Below are 24,961 nucleotides of genomic sequence, written 5' to 3' on the forward strand. Positions count from 1 at the left end.
GATCTGGCCTGATACTCATAGCCCCAACACACTGTTGGCATAATGTCTATCTAAAAGGTGCTGTGTAAAGTATCCTATGCTAACTGGTCACACGCTGGTCCTAGAAATCATTTGTCATGTATGTACGGGTGTGTACAAAGAGTATAAATGCATGTTGGAAATAGTTCTTACAATCAGCAAAGAATCCTGTGGCACCTTATAGACTAACAGACGTTTTGCAGCATGAGCTTTCGTGGGTGAATACCCACTTCTTCGTCTTGCATCCGAAGAAGTGGGAATTCACCCACGAAAGCTCATGCTGCAAAACGTCTGTTAGTCTATAAGGTGCCACAGGATTCTTTGCTGCTTCTACAGAACCAGACTAACACGGCTACCCCTCTGATACTTGACACAGTTCTTACAATGTGTTTTTGCAGGCAATAGTGCATTAAGCCCAGCCTGCCCTAGACAAAGGAATATGTATTTACTTGTCTGACCAGCTTGATTGCAGAGGACAATGAAAAGTACATTTAAATGTAAAGCCATCAAACTAGCAAGTAGGGGAGATGACTGCTTAACGATCTCGATGGGGGATGGCATCTACATCCCCAGGAAGTGTTCCTGGTTCTGAAATAGAGAAGTGAACTTTGGAGTATTATAAGGGGCGGGGTGGGGGGAAAGAGACATTTGAGTCATCCATCATCTAAGGGGCAAAGGGGAGCAACACTTTTTGAGTTAATGAAAGGTGGATCCTCTTAGCTTTGGAGGCAAGAGTAGCTGGAAACATGGGCGGCGGGTATCATAGGCATGGGAAGGAGTTGCCTGCCCAAACAGCCTGACGTCCCCCCGCCCATGCTCCACCCCGAGACTCCATCCTGCCTGCTGTTCCCTGCCCGTCCTCCCGGTGCTGGGGCCACGCCACTTGTCCAGCGGTGGGGCTGGGGCTGCTCTGCCTGTCCAGTGGGGGGGCTGGGGCTACTGCAGCCGCCTGCCTAGGACTGGAGGTGCTCCGGCTGAGCTGCCAGCCCACCTGCCCAACGCTCAGACTGGCAGCTCAGCTGGGGGTGAGGGGTCCGGCTGGCTGGGGTTTGGGCATGGGGCGAGGGTGGGGTTGGGGACGCTAGCCTGGGGCAGAGGCCAGTAGCCACAGTGGGAGGGGGACTGGGGGTGTTGGGCAGGGGCCAGCAGCCACAGTGGGGGCTGGGTTCCGGTGGGTGTGGAAGGGGCGGGGCCTCGGGTGGAAGGGGTGGGGCTGGGGCTAGACTCCCCAAGCCAGGGGTTCACCACTGCCCATGGCTGGAAACTGACTATAGGTGAGAAACCTGCTTAGACAAAGATTGTAACTTGCTGAAATTAAATTTTAGTCACTAGGAGGCATGTTTTGTTTTGTTTTCTTTGTAACCATACTTGTCATTCTTACCTTTTATCACTTAAACCTGTGTTCTTTGTTAATACATTCATTCTTGTCTTATTACAAAACCATCTCTGTGCTGTGTATGAAAGTGGAGAGTGAGTCCTCAGCTAACCAATCAGGCTGATGTGCGTACTGTCTATTTGGAGGCAGTGACTTAACTTCGGTGAGTGCCCAGTGAGACAGCCTATATGCTGCAGAGAGAGATTTCTGTGGAACTTTTCACTGGTTCACTGGTTGTTACCTGCAAGGCCAGGTTTGCACTGGCAGAGTCCTGGGGAGTTTGCTGACACGGCAGACGAGCTGATGTGTCACAGAGCAGATGCATAGCTTAGCAGCAGCCAAGCTCTTACTTGCTGAGGCTGAGAGTAGTAACCCTTCGGTATCTGTCAAAGGTGGCCATGGTCCACTCAGGATGCCTACACTGTGTTCGGGGTTTGATCCCTTGTATCAGTTTGGCCTTCCTGCGCATTTGTGAGCTGGTGGCAGGTGCTATGTAGCGCAACACCTTCTCTCTTCTTTCTCCCTAGCTTTTTGATAAGTTGTGTTTTATGATTCCTGATAATCTGAGGCAATATCTCATCACGCCTGGAGTAGGCAGCAGGGCAGACAGAAGAAAACATGTCTCCCATCCCCAGAATGGTGGTGAGAAGAGGCTGGCACAAGCCAAGAAGAATACACATGCACACAGTACGCTGGGGCTCATCCCTAGAGAGTGGGAAGCAAGGAGGCATGGCATGGGTGGGAGCGGGAGCGCAAGCGTAGTTACTGTGGCCTCGGAGGGATGAGTATTTGCTAGATTGTCTAGGGCAGCCCCAGAACAAGCTCTGACTGTAAGAGCTTCAGAAAAGCACATACCTGATGCTACTGCTCCAGTGACTGATGGTGAATTAGGGTACGTCTACACTACGGGATTATTCCGAATTTACATAAACCGGTTTAGCAAAACAGATTGTATAAAATCGAGTGCGCGCGGCCACACTAAACACATTAAATTGGTGGTGTGCATCAACGGTCCGAGGCTAGCATCGACTTCTGGTGCGTTGCACTGTGGGTAGCTATTCCGTAGCTATCCCATAGTTCCCGCAGCCTCCCCTGCCCCTTGGAATTTCCGGGTTGAGATCCCAGTGCCTGATGGGGCAAAAATCATTGTCGCGGGTGGTTCTGGGTAAATGTCGTCAGTCACTCCTTCCTCTGGGAAAGCAACGGCAGACAAGCATTTCGCGCCTTTTTTCCCTGGATTGCCCTGGCAGATGCCATAGCATGGCAATCATGGAGCCTGTTTTGCCTTTTGTGACTGTCACCGTATGTGCACTAGGTGCCGCTCACAGAGGCGATTCAGCAGCGCTACACAGCAGCATGCTTTTGCTTTTGCATGACAGCAGAGATGGTTACCAGCCATACTGTACCATCTACCATACCATAAATTGGTAATAAGATGATCACGGTTACCAGTCCTTTTGCACTGCACCATTTGCTGCTGTCATAAGTGCCCCTGGCTGAGATCAGCCAGGGGCGCAAAAGCCAAAATTGGGAATGACTCCCTGAGTCAATCCCTCCTTTCTGGTATCTAAAAATAGAATCAGTCCTGCCTAGAATATGGGCAAGTGTACTAGAGAACCACTGTATCATAGAACCAGAGAGCACAGCTGCTCTGTGTCAGATCCAGCAGAAATTATGAGCTGTATGCTATTCACAGGGGGTGCTCCTGCAACAACCCCACCTGTTGATTCCGTTCTTCCCCCAGCCTTCCTGGGCTACCGTAGCAGTGTCCCCCCACTTGTGTGATGAAGTAATAAAGAATGCAGGAATAAGACACAGTGACTTGTTAGTGAGAAATGAGTGGAAGGCAGCCTCCAGCTGCTATGATAGTCCAGACAGGACATTAAGCAGTGTGGAGGAGAGGAGCCCAGCATCCTGCTGCTAGTCCAGGGGCAATTGAATCTTTTCTTTACACATGAAGGGTGGGGGCTGATGGAGCTCAGCCCCCTGTTGCTATGATGAAGACGGTTACCAGCCATACTGCACCATCTACCAGGAAAAATTAGGAGCAGGCGCCCTTGATTGACCTCACTGATGCTAGTCGGCATGGTTACCAGTCCTTTTGCACTGCCCCATGTGCCAATAGGCTGATGATGACGATGGATATCAGCCATATTGTATCATCAGCCACCTATGGCGGGGGGGGGAGCAAGGATGTTGGTGTTGAGTGCTGCAGCATCGCGTCTATCTGCAGCATTCAGTAAAGATAGGGTGACATGTAAAAGAGTCAAGAGAGGATTGTTTTCCCTTTCACTTCTGGGGTGTGTGTGCGTAAATTGCCGAGCTATGCCCTGAACCACCACGGACACTGTGTTTGTTTGACCCTAGAAGCATTTGGAGCTCAGCCAAGAATGCAAATGCTTTTCGGAGACTGCAGGCACTGTGGGATAGCTTGAGTCCTCCAGTCCCCGCTCCAGTCCCCCCTCCATGAGCGTCCATTTGATTCTTTGGCTTTCCGTTGCGCTTGTCACGCAGCAGTGCGCTGAGTCCCTGCTATGGCATCTGTCTGGAGATTTTTTAAAAATGATTTTGAATTTCGTCTTCTGTAACGGAGCGCTGATAGAACAGATTTGCCTGCCCTTACAGCAATCACATCCGCATGGTCCATGCTGGAGCTCTTTCTTTATTTTGATTTTTAACTGCATCGCCACACGTGCTGATCGGAGCTCCACGCTGGGCAAACAGGAAATATTCAAAAGTTCGCGGGGCTTTTCCTGTCTACCTGGCCACTGCATCCGAGTTCAGATTGCTGTCCAGAGCGGTCAGTGGTGCACTGTGGTATACCACCCGGAGGCCAATACCGTCGATCTGCGGCCACATTAACCCTAATCTGATATGGTAATTCCGATACTAGCACTACTCCTCTTGTTAGGGAGGAGTACAGAAATCGATTTAAAGAGCCCTTTATATCGATATAAAGGGCCTCTCAGTGTGGACGGGTGTGGCGTTAAATCGGTTTTACGCTCCTAAAACCGGTTTAAACGCTTAGTGTAGACCAGGCCTTAGAATCTGGGAGGACAGAGAGGGAAATTGATTACATGAGGGGGAGAGAGACAGAGAAAGATGGGGGATGGTAAGAGAGAAGCAGAGAGCCTGGGTAGAGGGTCCAACAAGGGTTAATAAAACACACATTGACTGGTTCAGAGAACAATAGCAGTAAAATAATAAAACTTGCCCTCAGATTAAAATGGCTCTTTTGATTGTGCAATACCCTGTTCATCCTTCAGCTCTGAGTAATATAACATTGCTTCAGGAGTTATTTTAACCCTCTGGCAACACTTTACTGCTTGTGCCCTCAAACTCATCAATATTTGTGTAGCACTAAAACTCTTCTTTTTATCAACTTCACCAACCCTTGCTGAGCCAGCACTGCAAGTCTGGGAAGAACCGTCTGCTTCTGCCTTGAGAGATGAGATGAAAGGTTAGAGGGGGTGGAAGGCAATAGCATGAGCAATGCAGGTCAGGTTACTAGTGAATTCCTCTTACAAGATAAGTGGAAGGCCTCTGAAAGGTAATTATTGGAAAGCATAAATTCCTGAGATAACCTGTCCAGGAAGAAATACTGATGGGAGCAGAAGCCATGTGTTAAAGGCTAGCCATCACTTTAGGGCTAGGGGTTATCCTTTCTCTCCTATTTTTCTGTAACCTCTCCTTGCTTTGACAGTTGAGCGAGCCCCCTGGTTCTTTTCCTTCAGCTAGATGTTGCTCTATTCCTGGCCCAGATTATGGAACATTCAGATCCATGTCTCCATGCCATTACCAATGGAACTGATAGAAGGGGAGACTCAGAACCCAGGTCAGCTGGGCACCAGTTTGGGCTTTATCTTTGATTATCACTCTCCAAGCTATGTTAGTGAGGTCAGCATGAGTGGCAAGCTGGTCTGCTGCTCCCTTATTCTGTCAACTGATTTTGGTGTAAAAGAACCTGAACTACATTTCAGTGACCACGAACAGTGGGATTTGGAATATAACAAAGAAAATCCTGAACTGGTTTTCTGTTGTGGAATGTGCCCTTGTAAGTTTCTTGGAAGGAGAGGAGTCTGAACTGAGGAGGAAGCACAAGACTGGAAATCAAGAGAAATGGGTTCTGATCCTAGCTCAGCAACTTATTTCTTGTATGATCTTGGGCAAATCATTTGGTATCTCTATGCCTCAGTATCCTCATCTGTAAAATGGGGCTAGAGAATCTACATAAATTGAATTTTTGTTGACTTTAAGTAGTGTAAGGGTTCTCAGTGTGGTGTATGTGTGTATTTCTTCTTCACTTGTGCCATTGTGCTTAGAGAACTTCAGAATTTAATGATTGTATATGTGCAAAAGACTCATGTGCCCACCTGGAATGTGCTCTGGGTTCAAATCCAGCATGCACCCCATGAGCAGAAGATCCTATACTAGAAATCTGAATTCTCCAGAGTGCACTTTTAATACACCTCATTTCTCTTCCTGTAGGGAACAGTCCTGTACCAGCATGAGGTGACCCAATATGTCTCTTCCATCTCTAATATCTATGATTTTCTTTGATGGAACAGAGTAGAATGCTGTGGTAGGGGAATACACACACTCTGTTGGACTTCTGCAGTAGATAAAATCACTGTTAGTGGAGAGAGGGAAATTTGATTCCAAATCCCCCTCACGATGTTCTTCTGCCTTATTTCACTGTTAGGTTTTGTACAAGTCAAATGCATCTCTGTTGTAATTCACTCAAGTCTTTTGAGTTACCTCAGTAACAGAGTTGTCCCTTTGTGATAAAAAGATTTAATAAATAAAAGAGGCATAACCTTTATTATTGAAGCTAAGTATGATTTTGAGAGAGCAGAAAATTTAATTTTCACCCACAAGTATTTGTTGTTGTAATAATAGCTGAATGGAATAGGTTTTGTTGTTTCGTTATGTATGTTTTTTGTATTAATTATGCTGTACCATGGCAATGAAACTGCAAATTATATCTATTCAGAATTAGTGGACTGTTTTTTAAAAAAAAAATTTTGTGGTTGAATTTTTTGCCTTTTCCAAGGCTAACCTCAGGTGCAAAGTAAATTCTAATTATTAAGTTTCTGTGGACGTATTCTGTATCTATACAATATATTATTTGATTGCAAGGATCACATTGTGTTGCTGGTGTTTTCACTGCCAAGTAGTTAGTGAGGAGACAGAATGGCTCAGGTTAGAAAGCACTAGTTGCTCCCACACTTGGTGTTTGTTGTACAGTATTGGCCTGACACTCCATTGCCTTGCTTCTTGTGTGATCACTTTCACCTGTGCAAAATGGGTATAAAACTGTATTGTATAAGAATTGTTTCAAAATGACTACAAAAGGGGCAACACAGTGGAAAATCAGGTCCTTTGACCCTATTCATTCAAAGTCTTGTGCTGGGGGAAGCACCTGAAATTTTAGCATAATTACAATTTTGTATGATGGGGAAGCCCAACAGAAAAATCTGCACTGCTTTGCAACCAGCAGAGTTATTTACACCTTTGCAAAATTCTACCATTCTGACTGAGTGGCATTTTACAGCCTTGTAAATTACTTTCAAAGAGTTTAAAACCAAGAGTCTAGGCTGATCTCCTGTATGTCACAGGCCAATAATTTTCACTCACAGTGAATCACAGCTTGTATTTTCGAAGAGGGTTTACAATCATCACTAAAGTAATCCACACCACTGAGGCAACCCAGTAGTATTGCCCCCACATTGCAGATAGGGGAACTGAGACAAAGAGAGATTAACTGAGGGAGTCTGTGTCAGAGCCAGAATTAGAACTCAAGTCTGCTGCCTTCCGGACAGGTCAGACCAGCAGACTACACTTCTTACTGGTCCAAATTCCTACCATTCCAAGCTGTCCATATGGAAAAGACGAGCCCAGTATGGGAATTCTAGACTGTGAGAGTTGGATGGAAAGACTTTGCTTTTTACTGGAGCTGGTCCTAGATTTGTGATCAGATTAAGTTAATCAGAGCTAAGGAGATTTCTTATGCTCCCAAACCCCTGCTGCTTGAAATGTTAAGTCCCCCTTTTTTTAAAAAAAACCTCTTGGATGCCAGTCACTGATCATCCTTTTTTGGTGCTTAAGGTTTCACTAGTTCACATCTTTAGCAATTTAAGAGAGAGCACAGGACCTTCTGAGGAGATTAGCATCGATATGAATTCTGGTTGCTGTCTTCATCTACAAAAGGGGTCTAGGTTATTATCTTGTCCACCTGTTGTTAGTTTAATGGGATGATATGGTACCTCTTTAAAACAGGATCTCTGGCCTGATAGAGAGTAGATACTCTGAGATACTTTCAAGGAACCTGCCTCTGAGCTTAACCTAATTGGTCACTATGCTGAGTCTAACAGAGCTGTACAGGTACCCTGTTTTGTGGGGTGGAGACTACCACCTACCCTGACTCCCAATGGAAATGGATGGAGGGAGGAAGGGGCAATGTGGATAAATTACTGCTGTTCAAAGCCCAGTGTCCCTGAAAATTGCAAAGAAATTCACCTTCTGAACTAACTCACCTGACCCCTGAAAGTCATTACCTCACATGTAGGAAACAGCAGTGCCTAGCTAACAAACTTGAATGTTAATGCTTTGGTGCTGAATAAGGTACTGTGTTCATCCCAGAAGCATGAACCTGCATCATAGCCTGATGTTCCTTTCTTTTAAATGGAGATGCTGCCGAGACACACATGCCTTCCTGACAGCAGTGGTGGGACTAAACAAATCTACTTCACAGACTTCATTTCTTGCTGTGCCTCCATTTGTAACTATCCTTCTGCAGCCAGTTTATTTACATGAGACAGCTGAAATTTCAAACTGGATTAAAATATAACCTGCGAATGTTTAAAAAAAAATTCAGAACAATGACTAGTGTGCTTACTATGTGGGGCCAGATTCTCTGGTATGATCCAGCCCTCTAGCACCACTCAGGCAGCACCGAAGGACTGGATTCTCTCCATTAATAGCCAGCAGAGTTCCCCTTCACAAGGGGAGCTGTCCCCTGGCAAAAACATATAGGGGGGATGCTGGGGATGGGTGCATGTTACACTGATCTTCCACTGGCATAAGGTTCCTTAGGTTCTTATGCCAATGGTGTAAATTATAGTAGCTCCCTGGCTGCTCTAATACATGGGCTGGGCTGGCACTGAATCAGTAACCTGTAATCAACGATGCCTTCCCTCCTCCCAATTTCCTCTGCCAGGCACAATGTACAGAACCTGGCACAATGGGGCCCTGACTCCGATGAGACCTTCAGGCATTTCTACAACACACATTTATTATTTTTCCTACGTCTTTATACTGCTTTGCAATCTGATACATAGACTAAAATATACACATGCTATCCACTGAAACAGTATGTAGGGAACGTTTCCCTCCCCCCTCCCAATCTGTTTTCCTACCAGACCCTACAGCATCCAAACAGCAGGTTGCAAATGTCTTAAGAAATCATGGCTGGATTAAAAATAGAGATCTGACTCCTGTGCTGTGGAAAGATGCATAAGATTCCCCTTCTCCCACAGAGCAAAACAAAGCCAATCAGCTGGTATAGAAGTGGGATGGATGTTTGATGGACTCTGAGCCTCAGAAAGCAGGAGAGGCTGGGAGGCGTGTGTGTGAGGCACCATGAAAGAAGCCAGGTTCATATTTAAAAACCAAAAGAACCTATTTTGCAAACAGACCATGTCGTTCCATGGCCTGTCTGGAAATGTCTGCCTTGCCATCACTCATATTCAAACCCTTGTACATCATGTGAGGATCTTATGTGGTGCCCTCACCTCTGTGCCATAGCATCCCCCAAAGAACCTGACAGAAAAAAATCTTAATGGTGTACATAAGGGTATCAGACTATAATTAAACGAAGACTGAGTGCTTCTCTGGGCTGTTCTCAATGGATTTTATAATCTATATGCAATACCTAAATGTGATGATGACAGGCCCTTTAGAAATGCTGATAGGTTGGTCAGATAGATAAGACAAAACAAAAAAAAACTGTCTCTGCTGATTCTGGACCAAGTGTGATAGATACCCCAAAATCCCACAGCAGAATCTGAGGGTAAACTGCCACATTGTGTACTAGCCTTTTTTTCTTTGTGAACTTACCTAGGCCTGGGTAGAGTGAGTCACAATAGTCCAGCTGGAGGTGATGAACATAAATTACTATGATCAGACCACCAGTTGGGAGGAATAGAATGGAGTCTTCTTGCTAGTTGGAGATGGGGGAAGGCACCTTTGGTGACTCCTTTTGTTTGATTGTCCATGTCAGTGATGGTGCAAGTCCTTGGAGTCCTAATGGACTGTCTTAGCTCCTCAGTTCCTCAGAACATTTCTTGCTTCCAGACAGCTCCACTTCATTCTTGCCTAGATTCCAGTTGGGCCAGCTTCTTTTTCCTCCTTTGCACCCTCCTTCCTACACTGAGATATCTGGGAGCCTGCTCCCTGGGTTAGTTGAGAAGGGTACATACAGCAGCGTGTCAATGTATTGCTGACATTGTAGCCCATGTCATCTCACAATATCCCTGAAGGTTCTGCGTAGGTGTTGTTAAATAGAAGTGGTGACAGGACTGAGCTCTGAGGCACTCTGCATGTCAGAGCTCTTGGAGGAGGAGCAGCTGTCCATCATGGGTCTGTGGAATCTATTGGAAAGGAATGAGTATAGCACAATTCTCTCATGACGTGCCAAGACAAGTAGTTGAGTCAGCAGTACCTCATGATCAGCAGTGTCAAACGCAGCTGATAGATCAAGTAGTATCAGTGTGATTGAGTCACCTCAGTCTACCTCCATGAGGAGCCCCCAAACCCCATTGCTGCTTCATTTCCAGACTCTGCTATGAAGTCAGGCGGGGAGAGTCCACATTATCTGCTGAGGTTGTGTTGCTGGAGTTGATTTATCACTATTTTCTTGAATCTTGCCAAGGTTTGAAATGGGATGGTAGTTAGTCGGGTCACTAGCGTCAAGTATTGGTTTCTTGAGCAGTTTCAGGTTTACGTATTTTCTATTTGCACTTCTCGGCCCGTGCAATGACACTGGGTCTTAAAATAAGAGTAGAGCCAAAAAGTATAGAAAATAAAATCTCAGTGGACATGCTGTTGCTCCTGGGAAGGATAGTGAATTCTCTGCTCTTCAGCACAGCTAGGGACACTAGCAAACCTCCAGAGAGAAAAGGCTGCTTGTTTCTCTCTCTTTTTATTTTCATCTTAACACCTCCATTGTTTTTAATGAGCATTGCTGTAGAGGGAAATGATGCTACAGAAGAGAAGGGTCTGACCTCTGTGGGACTGGATCCAATCCAAGTCTGAAGGTGGAGGTACCCAGGGTCTGGTAAGCATCTAGGAGCTGTATTTTAATGGCATAAAGTTTCTGGGGTGATAAGTGAGTGTGATCTCTTCTGGGGTTGGCTGGCTATATGTTTTTAATGAGTATTTCATCCCTTGGTTTCTAATCTAAGATGTGACAGGTGCTAAAGAATGCTCTAAATTATGCCTAGCTTTGAGCTACTCTAGCAGCTAGAGATCGGTAGCATGCACTTACCCTCTGGCAATGTACCCTGTACCAGGGCAGGATGGAAGGGAGTGGCACAGAGCTGCTACATTGGTTCTATGCCGGCCTGGGCTTTTCTGTATTTAAGAGGAATCCTGAAGGATGTGAAGGGGTACAAAGCAGCTAAGGTGCAACGTAGGATCACTGTCTTTAATAGTGACCTAAGGCCCAATCTAACTCTTGTATTAAAGTAGTGCTAGGTACTGTACAGACAAATAGTATGTGACTATCTCTGCCTTGAAGGGTTTACAGTCGAAATAGACAAGACAAAGGTTGCAAGAAGGGAAGGATTATTATCCATTGACTTTGCTCAGGGTTAGATCAAGCTGTTACTGATGAGTAGAAAATCTTCATTTCTCAACATTTAAAAGGACATAGACTTAACAGAAATCACGGGGCCTGATTCTTCACCCTGTTACGTGGTGTTATGCCAGTGACATTCCCCTGAAGTCAGGGTAATTGTATCAGCATAACATCAGTGTTTAGAGAGATGATAAGCAGGTCTTACATATTTTATGAATGGTTTTTCTAACCCGTGTTGCTAATTACACTAAATGATTAAACCTGAAAGAATTTTTAAAATGTAATTTACTTTTCACTGTTAATGTGGTTTGTTTTACTTTTTACTCTTTGTTGAACTTGGTCAGTAAAAATAGATTGGTCCATTAAGTTTTGCTTAAGTCACTTCAGTTCTCTGTTTCCCTTCCCACCCTTTGTCTGTCCTATCTATTTAGACTGTAAGTTCTTTGGGGCAGGCTGCCTCTCTTATGTGTACATACAATGCCCAGCACAATGGGCTCTTGACCTCCTTTGACGCCTTTAATACTAATAATATTACTTCTTGGTTTTCTTGCATAAACAAAAAGTTGTCATGCTTGGATTGCAGCACCGGAGGAGATGTTTACATTAAAAAATGCGTTCGGTTACATTTCTTTAAAAATTTAATGAAAATTCAGAGTGGGCCCAAATTTACTCATATTGTGATTCCAGAGAAGTTCAATGTTAAAAGGAACAAAATAATAAAGTTTTTCCATTAAGATGTAACTGATGTAATAAAACGTTGCTTTACTTTTTAATGTCAATTATTCTCCATGGTTTCAGCCTTCAGAACCAGAGCTTGGCCCAACCCTCAGACCACAACTGTAGATCCCCACTTCTCCAAAGTTTGAGCTGTTTGGATTTTGGGTTTTTAGATTCTGCTCATCATAAAAGAGCCAACTGTGAAGTTTGAATCTGGATCCAAACTTCCCTAAAGTTCAGAGGTGATTGGGTCCAAACCAGAACCTTGCATCCACATCTCAATTAACTAATTAACATTTGTATAGACAAGAAAAAGCTCTCAGTTAAAAATAATTACAGTTGGTTTGAAATATCTAGTCTCCAGCCAAACATAACTCTCAGTGGAGTTACATGGAGGATGAATTTGATCTACTAGACTGTCAGCTTCTACTGATCATCAAACACATTTAAGTTTTGGAAAACCTTTCTTCCCCTTGTAGAAAAACCTTAATTTTAGGCTTAAACCATTCTTGACAGTGTCACTTTAAGCCAAATATTTAACAGTCAAAGATTTACAATTATTTTCAGTTTACAGCAGGATGGAAACTGAATTAGTCTCCAGCTACGACTCCTATCCTGGTTGCTGTAGTTTATTCTGTTGAGTTTTTGTTAATACAGTATGCCGGTCATGCTCATATTTCATTGGGGGTGGTGTATGTGTGATTCTTGGTACACAGAGAACCTGTGCAGTGGGTGACAGTTTGTTTTCATCCAGTTTCTACTCTTAGTTCTATAAAGGCCTCAGTATGTCTGAACATCCCTGGTTTAACACAGGAAGGAATTTGACTTTGCATTGCCGATACTCAAAGTGTTTGTGAGAACTGTTAATCTTTGATCAGTCTGAGTTTCCTTGTTACTGACTTTGATTACACAAGTGTATGTGAAAGCCAGCTTTCATTATAGCTTTTAATAAGTTTTCATTTCTACTCAGGCCTGGTCTACACTAGGATCTTAAATCGAATTTAGCAGCGTTAATTCGAACTAATCGCTCAACCGTCCACACCAGGAAGCCATTTAATTCGAACTAGGGGGCTCCTTAGTTCGAATTTGGTACTCCACCCCGACAGGTGGAGTAACGCTAAATTCGCACTTGCTAGCTCGAATTAGGCTAGGTGTGGATGGCAAATCGAACTTAGTAGCTCCGGGAGCTATCCCACACTGCACCACTCTGTTGACGCTCTGGACAGCAGTCCGAGCTTGGATGTTCTGAGCAGCCACACAGGAAATGACCCGGGAAAATTTGAAATCCTTTTCCTGTCTGGACAGTTAGAATCTCATTTCTTGCTTTGACATCGGGGCGAGCTCCGCGGCACCTGCAACGATGCAGAGCTCTCCAGCAGAGGAGTCAGCCCAATGCAAGAATAGAAAGAGATCCCCAGCATGGACAGACCGGGAAGTCCAGGATCTGATCGCTGTGTGGGGCGAGGAGTCTGTGCTGTCGGAGCTGCGCTCCAACAAGCGTAATGCAAAGACCTTCGAGAAGGTCTCCCAAGCCATGACACAGAAAGGATACAGCCGGGATGCGATGCAGTGCCGCGTGAAAGTCAAGGACCTGAGGCAAGGCTATCAAAAAGTCAGAGCGGCAAACGGACGCTCCGGAGCACAGCCCCAGACATGCCGCTTCTACGAGGCACTGCATGCCATTCTCGGTGGGTCTGCCACCACTGTCCCACCAGTGACCGTGGACTCAGTGGATGGCATAGTGAGCCAGGACAGTTCCTACTCGATGTTCGCCGATGGGCAAGACGACGAAGGGTCCGTGGAGGAAGGCGCAGGCGACAGCGAACACAATGCCGCTTTCCCTGACAGCCAGGATCTCTTCATCACCCTCACAGAGATCCCCTACCAACCCTCACCGGCCGTGAACCCGGACTCAGAGTCAGGGGAAGGATCAGGCGGTAAGTCGTATAAACAAGAAAATATTTATTTGCTCGAAAACATGTATACCAAAAATATAAATTCTATCTATAAATACTATATCTAAAAGTTTTTAAAGGGAAACTAAACGAACAGTAGGTCTACACAGATTGGGATGGAACAATAGTCCTCCATGGACAATTCCACAAATGCTTCAAACAGTTCCTCAAATACCCTCCGCAGGAGGTTTCGAGGAAGAGGTGCCTTATTTGGTCCTCCGGTGAAGCTCACTCTTCCACGCCACGACATCCTCAGATACAGGGGAACCATCGCCTCTACCAGCATGGCCGCGTAGGGTCCCGGTCGGTGAAGTGCTTCCCTTAACATCCTTTCTTTCTGCACTCGAGAGACCCGCCTCAGGGTAATCTCGTTACTGAAGTGCTGCATCTAATTAGGGCAATTAGCGAATAGTTACTGTTCTTAATGGTTTACTTATACTTTGCATAACAAAGCCCCGCGCTTAGCAGCCACGTGCTGTAGGCCACACAGGAAAAGCATACATTGATCTTTCCCCTGCAGTGTCGGGAGTGGCTGCAAAAGGGTCATAGTATCTGATTTCCAGATTGCCTTTAGCACGACGGCACAGCTATCCGTTAACTGATAAGCATAATGTACTGTAAGGCTTACCAGGACTCTCTGCTAGAGGGATTCTGCTATCTCTCCCGACTTCTCCGCTCTCCTGTTCAATGGCGCAGCCAATCAGAGCGTAGGCCAAAATGTTGTGCTTCTCTGGAGACCACGTGACACTTGTTGTCCGGTACGGTCTTCTTCATAGAAATTGACTAGACGGTGTTCACTGTTCGCCAAAATGTATCTGTACAAGGAAATCACTAACTTTCCCCATCACACAGCTTCGGCTCCTTCCCGGACTGCCCCGGCATCCCCCTCGCAGAGACTGGCAATGATTAGACGGCGAAAGAAGAAGACTAGGGACGACATGTTCGCTGAACTGATGGCCTGCTCCCGAGCAGAGGCTGCAGAGCAGAAACACTGGAGGGAGACCCTATGTGAGCAGCATCGCACACTCATGGAACGTGAGGATAGGTGGCGGCAGGAAGACCAGCAGACCACCCAAACGCTGCTTGGTCTCATGAAGGAACAAACGGACACGCTTCGTCGCCTTGTTGATGTCCTGCAGGACCGCAGGCTGGAGGACAGGGCCCCCCTGCAGTGTCTCTGCAATCGCCCTCCCCAGCCAAGAAGTCCTGGCCCCCCTCACCCAAAAGTACAAGACGGAGGGGTGGTAGAGGCCGTGAGAACTGTCACTGAACCAGAGCAGAGCGGCCGTGTACCCCGCACTTCTCACGTTAGAAATTTGTAGAAGTGCTTCCCTTATAGGCTCAGCCAGTCCCAAATCCAAGGTTCATCCCCCCACTGTTTATTAGATTAATAAAAGATGTTTGCTGTTAATCACTGTTTCCGTCATGTCTTTTCTGTCAGAGGATTTTTCGGTGTATGGGGTGGACAGGGGTTTCATACTTGCACGGTATAGCCTACAGTACCAGGGTACAGACTTGGGGAAAGGATTGGGGCACACACACACTGCAGTCAGTAGGCACCAGGGTCATTCTGTGTTGTGTATGCTGCCCCTGATCATTCCGTAATGTGTATGCTTGTCCAGGGTCCTAGCGCCTGCCACGCCATTACTGTGAAGGCAGGCTGCCCTTACGATGCACTTGCAACGGATCCACGAGCCTATCCGCTGCCCTGAGCCCCAACAAGAGCCCTCATCCACAGACAGATAGTCACTCTTCTCCCACACCCATCACCCCTTCCCACGCAGAAACCCGCAGCCCACTGCCGTCATCCAAACCCCTATGCAAAGAAGGCACCACTCGCCCCTTCCTGCAAACCCTCCCCTTCATGCAGAACCACTGTCATCCGTCCCCCACCCCAGGGACCTATGTAGGAGCAGGAGGATGTCAGTCCTCTATGGAGGAAGCGGTCTGTACGTCAGTGCACACCGTGCCCAGCACAGTATGCGTCCATGTCTCAACACCAGAACAGAAATGCAAAGTAAAAGAAAGATTTATTAATAATGAGTGTAACAATTAATTTGCTTAAAAACGTGCTTTGGAAGTGGGGGAAACTTGGAGAACGCGGCATGTAGCCGCAGATCCAAATCGACACAAACTGACACAGGCCCAGGGTCAGTTTCTCTTGAAAGCAAGTGGAGAGTCATAGGTTACCCTGATCTCCGAGGAAACTTGCTTTCAAAGCCTCCCGGATACAGAGCGCTTCCCGCTGGGATATTCTCTCGGCACGGGTGTCTGGCTGAGCGTAAACTGCAGCCAGGCAATTTGCCTCAACCTCCCATCCGGACAAAAAGGCCTCGCCCTTGCTCTCACACAGATTGTGCAGCACACAGCATGCAGCAATAACTACGGGGATATTCTTTTCGCTGATGTCCGAGCGAGTGAGTAAGCTCCGCCATCTCCCCTTGAGACGTCCGAAAGCACACTCCACCACCATTCTGCACTTGCTTAGCCGGTAGTTAAAGAGTTCCTTCTCTCTGTCCAAGGCGCCTGTATAGGGCTTCATTAGCCAGGGCATTAGCGGGTAGGCTGGGTCCCCGAGGATCACTGTAGGCATCTGCACATCCCCAACCGTTATTTTGTGGTCCGGGAAGAAAGTACCTGCCTGGAGGAGTCTAAAGAGACCAGAGCTCCTGAACACACGCGCGTCATAAACCTTGCCCGCCCACCCGACGTTGATGTTGGTAAAACGTCCCCTATGGTCCACCAGTCCTTGCAGCACCATGGAAAAGTAGCCCTTTCGGTTAATGTAATCGCTGGCCTGGTGGGCCGGTGCCAGGATAGGGATGTGAGTCCCATCTATAGCCCCACCGCAGTTTGGGAATCCCATCGCGGCGAAGCCGTCTATGACAACCTGGACGTTTCCCAGGGTCACCACCTTTGAGAGCAGTTGCTCAACGATTGCGTGGGCTACTTGCATCACAGCAACCCCCACGGTAGATTTGCCCACGCCAAAGTGGTTCGCTACTGACCGGTAGCTGTCTGGCGTGGCAAGTTTCCAGAGGGCTATGGCCACTCGCTTCTGCACACTCAGGGCTGCTCGCATCCGGGTGTCCTGGCGCTTCAGGGCAGGGGACAGCAAGTCACACAGTTCAAGGAAAGTGCCCTTACGCATCCTGAAGTTTCGCAGCCACTCTGTGTCATCCCAGACCTGCAGCACTATGCGGTCCCACCAGTCCGTGCTTGTTTCCTGGGCCCAGAATCTCCGTTCCACACCATGAACGTGACCCATTGCCACCATGATCTCCACTGCCCGGCGTACCCTGCTTTCTGAGAGGTCTGCGCCACTCTCCTCACCGCGCTGCCGGAGCCTCCTCGCCCGATTTCTCAGCAGCTGACTGTTGCAGAGGTGGACGATAAGGTGCGAGGAGTTGACAACGGCCATAAGTGCAGCGATGATCGCAGCGGGCTCCATGCTCGCAGTGCTGTGGCGTCCGCGCTGTCACTGACCAGAAAAGTGCGCGAACAGATTTCCCGCCGGCGCTTTCAGGGAGGGAGGGCGTTTGTGAGTGACGGTTGAATGATGACAGTTACCCAAAACCACCCTCGACACATTTTTCCCCCAGCAGGCATTGTGAGCTCTACCCAGCATTCCAATGGGCAGCGGGGACTGCGGGAACTGTGGGATAGCTTCCCACAGTGCACCGCTTCCAAAGTCGATGCTGGCCCCGTGAATGTGGACTCAGAAATTCGAATTAGTGTATTTAGTATGGATACACAAATTCGACTTCATAAGGTCGAATCCACAAATTCGAACTAAGTTGATTCAAAATAGTCTTGTAGTGTAGACAAGGCCTCAGTCAATCTCATACAGTATGTGCAGCTTCCCCCCCCCCTCCCCGGAAGCAGGGGCCTAGTATTGTCTCCCTGGGATCTGAGTGAAGAGAAGATCCTGCTGTATGCAGATCTCTCTCTGCATGGACTGTACATCCACATTACTGTCCTCTCCCTTCTTCAGCATTGCATGCAAGGGGCCAGGCCTGTATTGGTTCTGGGGCCAGTGGACAGAAGGGGAAGATACACCATGCATGTTGTCTGCTGCAAGAAACAATTGGAAAGTCCTCTGAAAAGCTGTCACAGCTTGAGGCTATATCAGCTGTTATGTGTAGCCCCTATATATGACACCTTTTTATTGGCTGCTTTCCCTCCCTCCTCTACTTTTGCTCCCTTGGCATGCAATTTTCTCTCTTGTTGCAGACTAATGAATGCCAAATTCAGTGCAAGTTATACTACTTTACCACTTACACCTATTTTCTGATCAACTTGTGCCCATTGCTGAATTTCACCCAATAGGATGAAGGCCAGCTCCAGGGGTATGCAGTGGCAGCTTTGTGACACTCCAGCTCGATGGCCAATCTGTGTCATCAAAGTGGCACAACATTCTGGAGAATCTGGCCCCACATTGTTGAAAATATGCCTTTCTCACTGTTAAAGAAGCTAACTAGGAGATTTTAGGCAATCTCTGGTGTGCAATTTTTTTTTTTTAAACCATGCTCTATAGAAGTCGAAGGGTTCACGAAGTTTGGAACGAATGGCTATTTATCAAATAAATGATATGATAATGAGAAGTCTCTCTAAATATCATCCCACGTTTATAAACTCAAGAACAAAAAATTTGTCATGCTGGTAAATCTAGTACCCTACTTCCTGGCCAATGCCCTAAGCCAGCTGTGGAAAGCTGTAAAGGGGCAAGGGTTAGATTTCTTTCCTGTCCCTTGCAGTGGTCACCTTGTGCCACGTTGCACATACTGGTATGTTTCATTTCTGTAGTGCCAGTCATCTAAAGGACCATAAGCACTTTACAAACTACGGGCTAACATGTCATATGTCAAGCCAAACCCTTAACGTGCAGCTGTACTTAGCTCTCCACTCTCCCTGATTATTCTACCTAGGAGCACAGATAAGTCCCTATTGCTAGCTCAGGGGACACACACCCATAAGCAGGCAGAGCCTGCATCTCACCTGCAGGACCAGCCTTGGAGCAGAGGTGTGTGTCTGCAGGTTTTGAAGTGGAGTTCTTTTAAACGGGCCCTTTTTAAAGCAGCTTTTCAGTTGTTCAAACATACTGCGGAAGTTGCCCTTCGATACGGAACAAAACTATGGGCTCATTTTGTGAGCTGGATTTGAACCGGCACACTAGAAGTGAAAATCTTTGCCTCCCATTACCCAGAGCTGTCTATTTCCCTGACTGATGATTGCTTTATCCTTAAAGGTATATCTACATTGCAGCTGGGAGTGAGCATCCCTGCCTGGGTAGACAGGCCTGCACTAACAGGGCTCAAGTTATCATGCTAATAATAGCAGTGTGGATGTTGCTGCCCTGGTGCTAGCCACCTGATCAGGTGAGTCTAGGGTGACCAGATGTCCCTATTTTATAGGGACAGTCCTGATATTTGGGGCTTTTTCTTATATAGGTGCCTATTACCTCCCATCTCCTGTCCCGATTTTTCACATTTGCTGTCTGGTCACCTATGAGTCTGAGCTTGGGTGGCTAGCCTGAGCCTCTGCCAGTGCAGCAACATCCACACTGCTATTTTTAGTGTGATAGCTTGATCCCTGTTAGCACAGGTCTGTTTACCTGGGCTGGGACCCTTGCTCCCAGCTGCTGTATAGACATACCCTCAGTGTCTAATCTTCTTATGACTCTTACTACTCTGCCTCAGTGACACCCTGTGGCAGTAAGCGCCTCAGGTTAATGCATACAGTGTGTCTGGGGAAAGTATTTCCGCTCGTCCATTTTTAATTGACCCCACATCCCCTTCTTTCCATTACTTGTTCAGGGAGACCAAAGCAATGTCTTACTCTCTGCTCTTTTCCTCCTGGCAGACTTGGAGACCAGTTCTACAAAGAAGCCATCGAGCACTGCCGCAGCTACAACTCTCGGCTGTGCGCTGAGCGCAGCGTCCGCCTCCCCTTCCTGGATTCGCAGACTGGGGTAGCTCAGAACAACTGCTACATCTGGATGGAGAAGAGGCATCGGGGACCAGGTAAGCAGCATTCTGTGCATGTGTGTATGGAGGGCAGGCCGCTGAGCCCTCATGGGGTTTAATTACTAAAAACTCAAACCTGTTAAGGGCCACACACATAGGAGAAGTTGCCTAAACCTCCTGGCTTGGAGGGGATTCCCTTTGGTAACTGCAGAGAGCAGATCCTAATTATTCTTTCTATTGCTTGACATAGTTTCTAATGCTGCATCATCATAGTTCCTTTATTGCTATTGATCTGAGTTAGTTGCATAATAGAGGACCTCTACCCAAGAGAGCCTTGGAAATATTCTAAAGGAGGGAAGACTCTCTCACCAATCTTATTTCTCAAAAGGAAACATAAATTTAGGGAGAGTCTTATCTTCTGAAATTCACGTTGCTCTAGTGATTAGAGCAGGGGACCAGGAATCAAGAGATCTAGATTCTGTTCCCAGCTCTGCCTTAGACAGATCACTTGGGCCTCACCTCGGTGTCTCAGTTTTCCATCTGTGAAAGGAGGATAAATGTCTTCATAAATATGTTACAAGGGCAATATGTGCCTGATCCAAAGTCCACTAAAAAAGACCTCCATTGACTTCAATGGGCTTTCGATCAGGTTATAATTCATTAATGTTTGTAGAACAGATTGAGATCCTTGCATGGAAGTTAAAGTATTATTGTTGGGTCAATCCTAAGCACCCTACTGTAACAAAACTCCCACTGAAACCATTGAGAATGTAGCCAGATGCATTATTTGTTGAGAGAATGGAATTTTTGACACTTTGATCTCTGCCACGTTGTTTGGGTTTTTTTTTTTTCAATATTTGGGACAAAGACCCAAAATAAGAGGGGAACACCCAACATTTACAGTGAAGGGTTGATTATCCAATGCCTTGGTGGGAAGTTTACACATTTATAAATAATTGGGGTTCTGGATAACTGGCGTTCTCAGTTCAATAGACATTGGATGATATAGTTCTGGTTTGGATAATTGATGGTTGGATAATGGAGGTTGCACCCTCTCCTTAACTAATATGTGATTCGTTTTAGAGCCAAAATAGCATTTTGTATAATTTGTGATTCATGGGTTTCCTTTTTGCGTAAATCATTTACAGTAAGCAAAAATGAAATCATACCAAGATGGCGGTGGCAGTGGTGGTGGTGGTGGCTGGGGGCAGAAGAGGTAAATGTGGGTCTCTCATGAGGAATGTGATTTGTAATAAGGGACAGCATCTATGTGTGCAGTGCTAGCGCCATGTCCTGCTTATTTACTCTTGTGAGTAGTCCCGTGGAAGTCAATGGGCCTACTTGTAGAAGTAAGGCGAGTGGGCTTTGGTTTTTGGGGTTTGCAGCTGTGGAGAGAGCAGACTGGTTATGTTCAGCTCAAACTCCGTAGCGAAGCTTTTGCAAATGAGAATAGTGGCAGGAAGCACGTTGTGTTCCCTCATTTTAGCTCCACTTTTTTGCATGTGTTACAGCAAATCTATCTAGGTGCTTAAATGGCTATAGAATCTGAATGTCTCAAGTGTTAGAGAAGAGAAATAACAATCTCTCACTCTTTCTTCCTTCCTAGCCTCTGGGAGAAATGTCTGGATTAGTTTCTAGCTTTTGGTTTCTGTGTGTGTTCATGTGCATTTTGTATGGGGTGCAGGTTGAGGGAAAGTTAAGTCCAAGATGTGTTTTTGTGTCTAGTTCTATTTGTGGGGAGGTCGTTGGCCATTCTTATTTCTTGTGGTAGACAGTTCCACAGTCTTGGGATGGTGCAGCCTGTTCTTTTCTCTGTGACTGGCCACGTGGAGTCCTGGCTGGCCCAGGGTCATACGGAGGAAACAGTTCCTACATTCCATCAAGTTCAGGGTCTGGAATTTTCCCTGGCCATTTCACAGGGCACAGAATGAGGGAAGGCATCTTGCACTGTTCCCCACCTGCACACCAGGACTCAGGGCTTGTGTGTACATAAATATTAACCCAGAATAAGGTAGCATGTGAATTTAAAGTAGATTAACTGTTCCCAATTAATTCCATGTGTGGATGCTTTTATTCTGGAATAAGATTGCCTTATTCCAAATTAGTTTCTCCTTTTGGTAGTAGATTAAACTAATTCAGAATAAGGCGCTCTCATTCCAGGGTCAGAGCATCCACACATGGAATTGATGGGAAATGGCTATTCCAGCATAACAGCTCCTGCCGCCACCCGCAATGTAAACAAGTCCTGAGGCTAGGGTTGGCCCTAATTAGTTAAACCTCACAATACCCAAAGTAAGACCAGCTCTACATAAAGGATACGTGGGAGTCACTTCACCGATCACTGAAATGCAGCCACTCCTGGTGTGGGATGCAGAAACTGTGTTATTAGTGCACAGCAACACTACACTATCATTTAGGATAAGGTCTGAAGGATGGTAATACCTTATCCACTCGAAACTGCAGGGGGAGTTTGGGTAGGCAGAATATAGTTACCTGAGCTGGGGACCTTCCTTCACGAAAAGTCTCATGGGATCTTTAGTGACCACTGTTGATTTTGTTTCATCTGAAAGCTCCTTGTTCCAGAGAGATTATGCTTTGGCAAAACAAGCTAATTTTTGCTTTCTGTTGTTGTTGTTGTTAATGTATTTACCCCAAGAACTTCTGTTCCTGCAGCATCTGATTATGAGTGAGATACGGCTATTTTTATCGATTTGAACTTTCTCACTCACATAAGCAGGTATGCATTTATTATATGTAGAAGCCAGATGCTGGAGGGAGCATATGCTACAAGGATGGCACAAGGCAGCCTTGTACCAGACACACTTATGGGAGGAATCATTGTTTAGTGTTTAAAGCATAGGGCCAGGAGAGCTGGGTTCTTTGGCCAGGTTTGTTACTAACTCGCTGTTATCTTGGGCAAATTTGTCGACCCTAGTCCTACTTGCATCACTGTGCCTCAGTTTCCCTGTCTATGAAATGGCGATAGTAGCGTTTCCCTTTCTCACAGGGCTGTGGTGAGGGCTGATTAGTGGCAAGACATGTTTAGTTTAGACTTTAAATAGGCTGAAGCCTCCTGTATCTGCATTGGCTACCAAACCCGAGGTCTTTTTTAATTTAAACTATAATGATTTAGAAAGAAAGCAAGAATCCCTCCTCCCCCATATCCGCTGTTCCTTGATGTGATTAGCTCATTTAGTGCACCCTTGGGTCTCTCTGTACCATCCATCTCTTGTAGCCCCATTGTGACGGGACACAGCATCTATCTGTGGTGGCAGCATCGCCGTTTCCAGGCTGCACATAGTGTGCTGTGGCAATATTAAACCAATGAGAATTCTCCACCAGCCACTCTGGTGTCTGGGTTATATGCACCCCTTTGCTTTGTTTACTGGCCTTCACTTCCCCCATCTCTAACCTGAAGTAGGCAATCAGAAAAGATCCAGAGCCTCCTTTCACTTACACAGGGTTTAAAAGGGGGAGAGGAGAGTCAGATGCCCCATGGATAAACTTGGTTTCTTACAGCCCTCTTGTAAAGGAGTCAGAAGGCTGCCTCTCGCGACACAGTTCAGGGTTAATTTCACACAATACTGCACATAACTCCCTCCCTCTTTTCCCTTCCTCCCCCAGCCTTTCACGCAAGCTTTGAGTTATGACTCTCCTACACTAATGAGATAAACAACATAACTCACTGCAGGTCCTGCTATTTCCTCTATAAGCAAATGGTTGGAACCTTCTGTGGTTGCCCTATAAGGCACAGCAGTGCAAGACAACCCAGCAAGTACTAGAGAGGGCAAGAACTGTACATATTTTACCATGGGCACAGGCAGAGTCAGAGTAGGGAAGGTAGGTTCAAAGCAGATGTAAAAGGCCCTCTCTTGCCACCTCCTCCACAAAAATGACCAAAGGTTCACACTTTACTTGTATCATCGTGTTGATAGATTGGTGGTCAGGGTAGTGGTGGGGGACAATGGTATAAATCTTCCCTCTTGAAAATGGTATCAAACCTGTTTGGATCAAGTAAAAGTTTGTTTAGTGGCTGGCTGAACACTGCTGAGCAGGGATTTATTGAATAGCAGAGGAGAGCTCCCCTCAAAAGGTTCATAGGGTCAGTTTGGAGGCCTGCAGGAGTTTATCTGAGTCCATCTGGTGTCGGATTGGGCTGGAGGCCTTCCTACAATATTTCTGGGACTTCCTGATTCCAGCTGAGCTTTTAGTATTTTGGTGTTTGTGATTCACCATCTTTGCTGGAGCCTAGAGGTGCCAATTTGTGAGAGACCGAGAAACAATAGAACCAAAGCTTTTCAAATCTTTAAAAAAAAAAAAAGTTAGGTTTTGGGTTAAAGCTCAGGTGCAGGATTTTACCCAAATCCTCTATCCCAAGGGGATAGGTCAAGGAGCCTGATTCTCCTCTCACACAATTTTTTGCACCAGAGTAAGGCTGTGAATGCCCCTGCACAGGGCATGTTTATGGGAGGGTTAGACTCCTGTATGCTACCTCACAATGACCCACAGCCAGTCACAATGTATACCTTAATAATAGCAATTTAAATACTAGTTAAGGTTTGTAAAGCGCCTGGAAGAAGTATGTCAAGCACTAATAGAAGAGCTAAGTAATTCACAGTGTTTTTCCTTCCAAAGCTAGTCATAGACTATACACAACCCACTGAAATGCAGCATTCTTTGAGATAGGGTGTGTAACAACTGTCGCACTGCATAACAGGGAAGGGAAATCGTTGCTAAGGCCACCTGAGCCAACCCCCATTCTTACAGAAGGTGTTAATCCATGCAGGGCAGACAAGAACTTTATTTTCAGGATCTCCTCCAAAAGCCCCTCCCATCCCACAGTTAAGTTCTTGATGCTCAGTTTAGCTGCCTCAAGAGGATAAAGGGTGGCTTGACCCTGCTGGGATTTGAACTTTATTTTCCAGGAGTCTCCATATTTCAAACTGAAGACTGAGGCTGCACTTGCCAAATTTGATTTGCTTATTCTTTTGGGTGAGCAACTGGGATGGCCCAGTTTTCACAAGGAAGTAGGGTGTCAGTTATAGCTGAGTGGTTTGAGCATTGGCTTGCT

General features: G+C 46.2%; 1 protein-coding gene across 13 annotated transcripts in view; it reads left to right on the forward strand.

Annotated features, from left to right (window-relative positions):
* DPF3 (double PHD fingers 3) overlaps positions 1 to 24,961 on the forward strand; it is a 262,881-nt gene that overhangs the window by 120,876 nt on the left and 117,044 nt on the right. For all 13 annotated transcript variants that reach the window (XM_045013994.1, XM_045013997.1, XM_045014000.1 and 10 more), the window contains one exon: positions 19,787 to 19,947. In XM_045013994.1, coding sequence (XP_044869929.1) covers positions 19,787 to 19,947 — 161 coding nt within the window. The remainder of the gene's footprint in view (positions 1 to 19,786; positions 19,948 to 24,961) is intronic.

Source organism: Mauremys mutica, chromosome 4, assembly GCF_020497125.1.
Source record: "Mauremys mutica isolate MM-2020 ecotype Southern chromosome 4, ASM2049712v1, whole genome shotgun sequence".
NCBI classification, from domain to species: Eukaryota; Metazoa; Chordata; order Testudines; family Geoemydidae; genus Mauremys; species Mauremys mutica.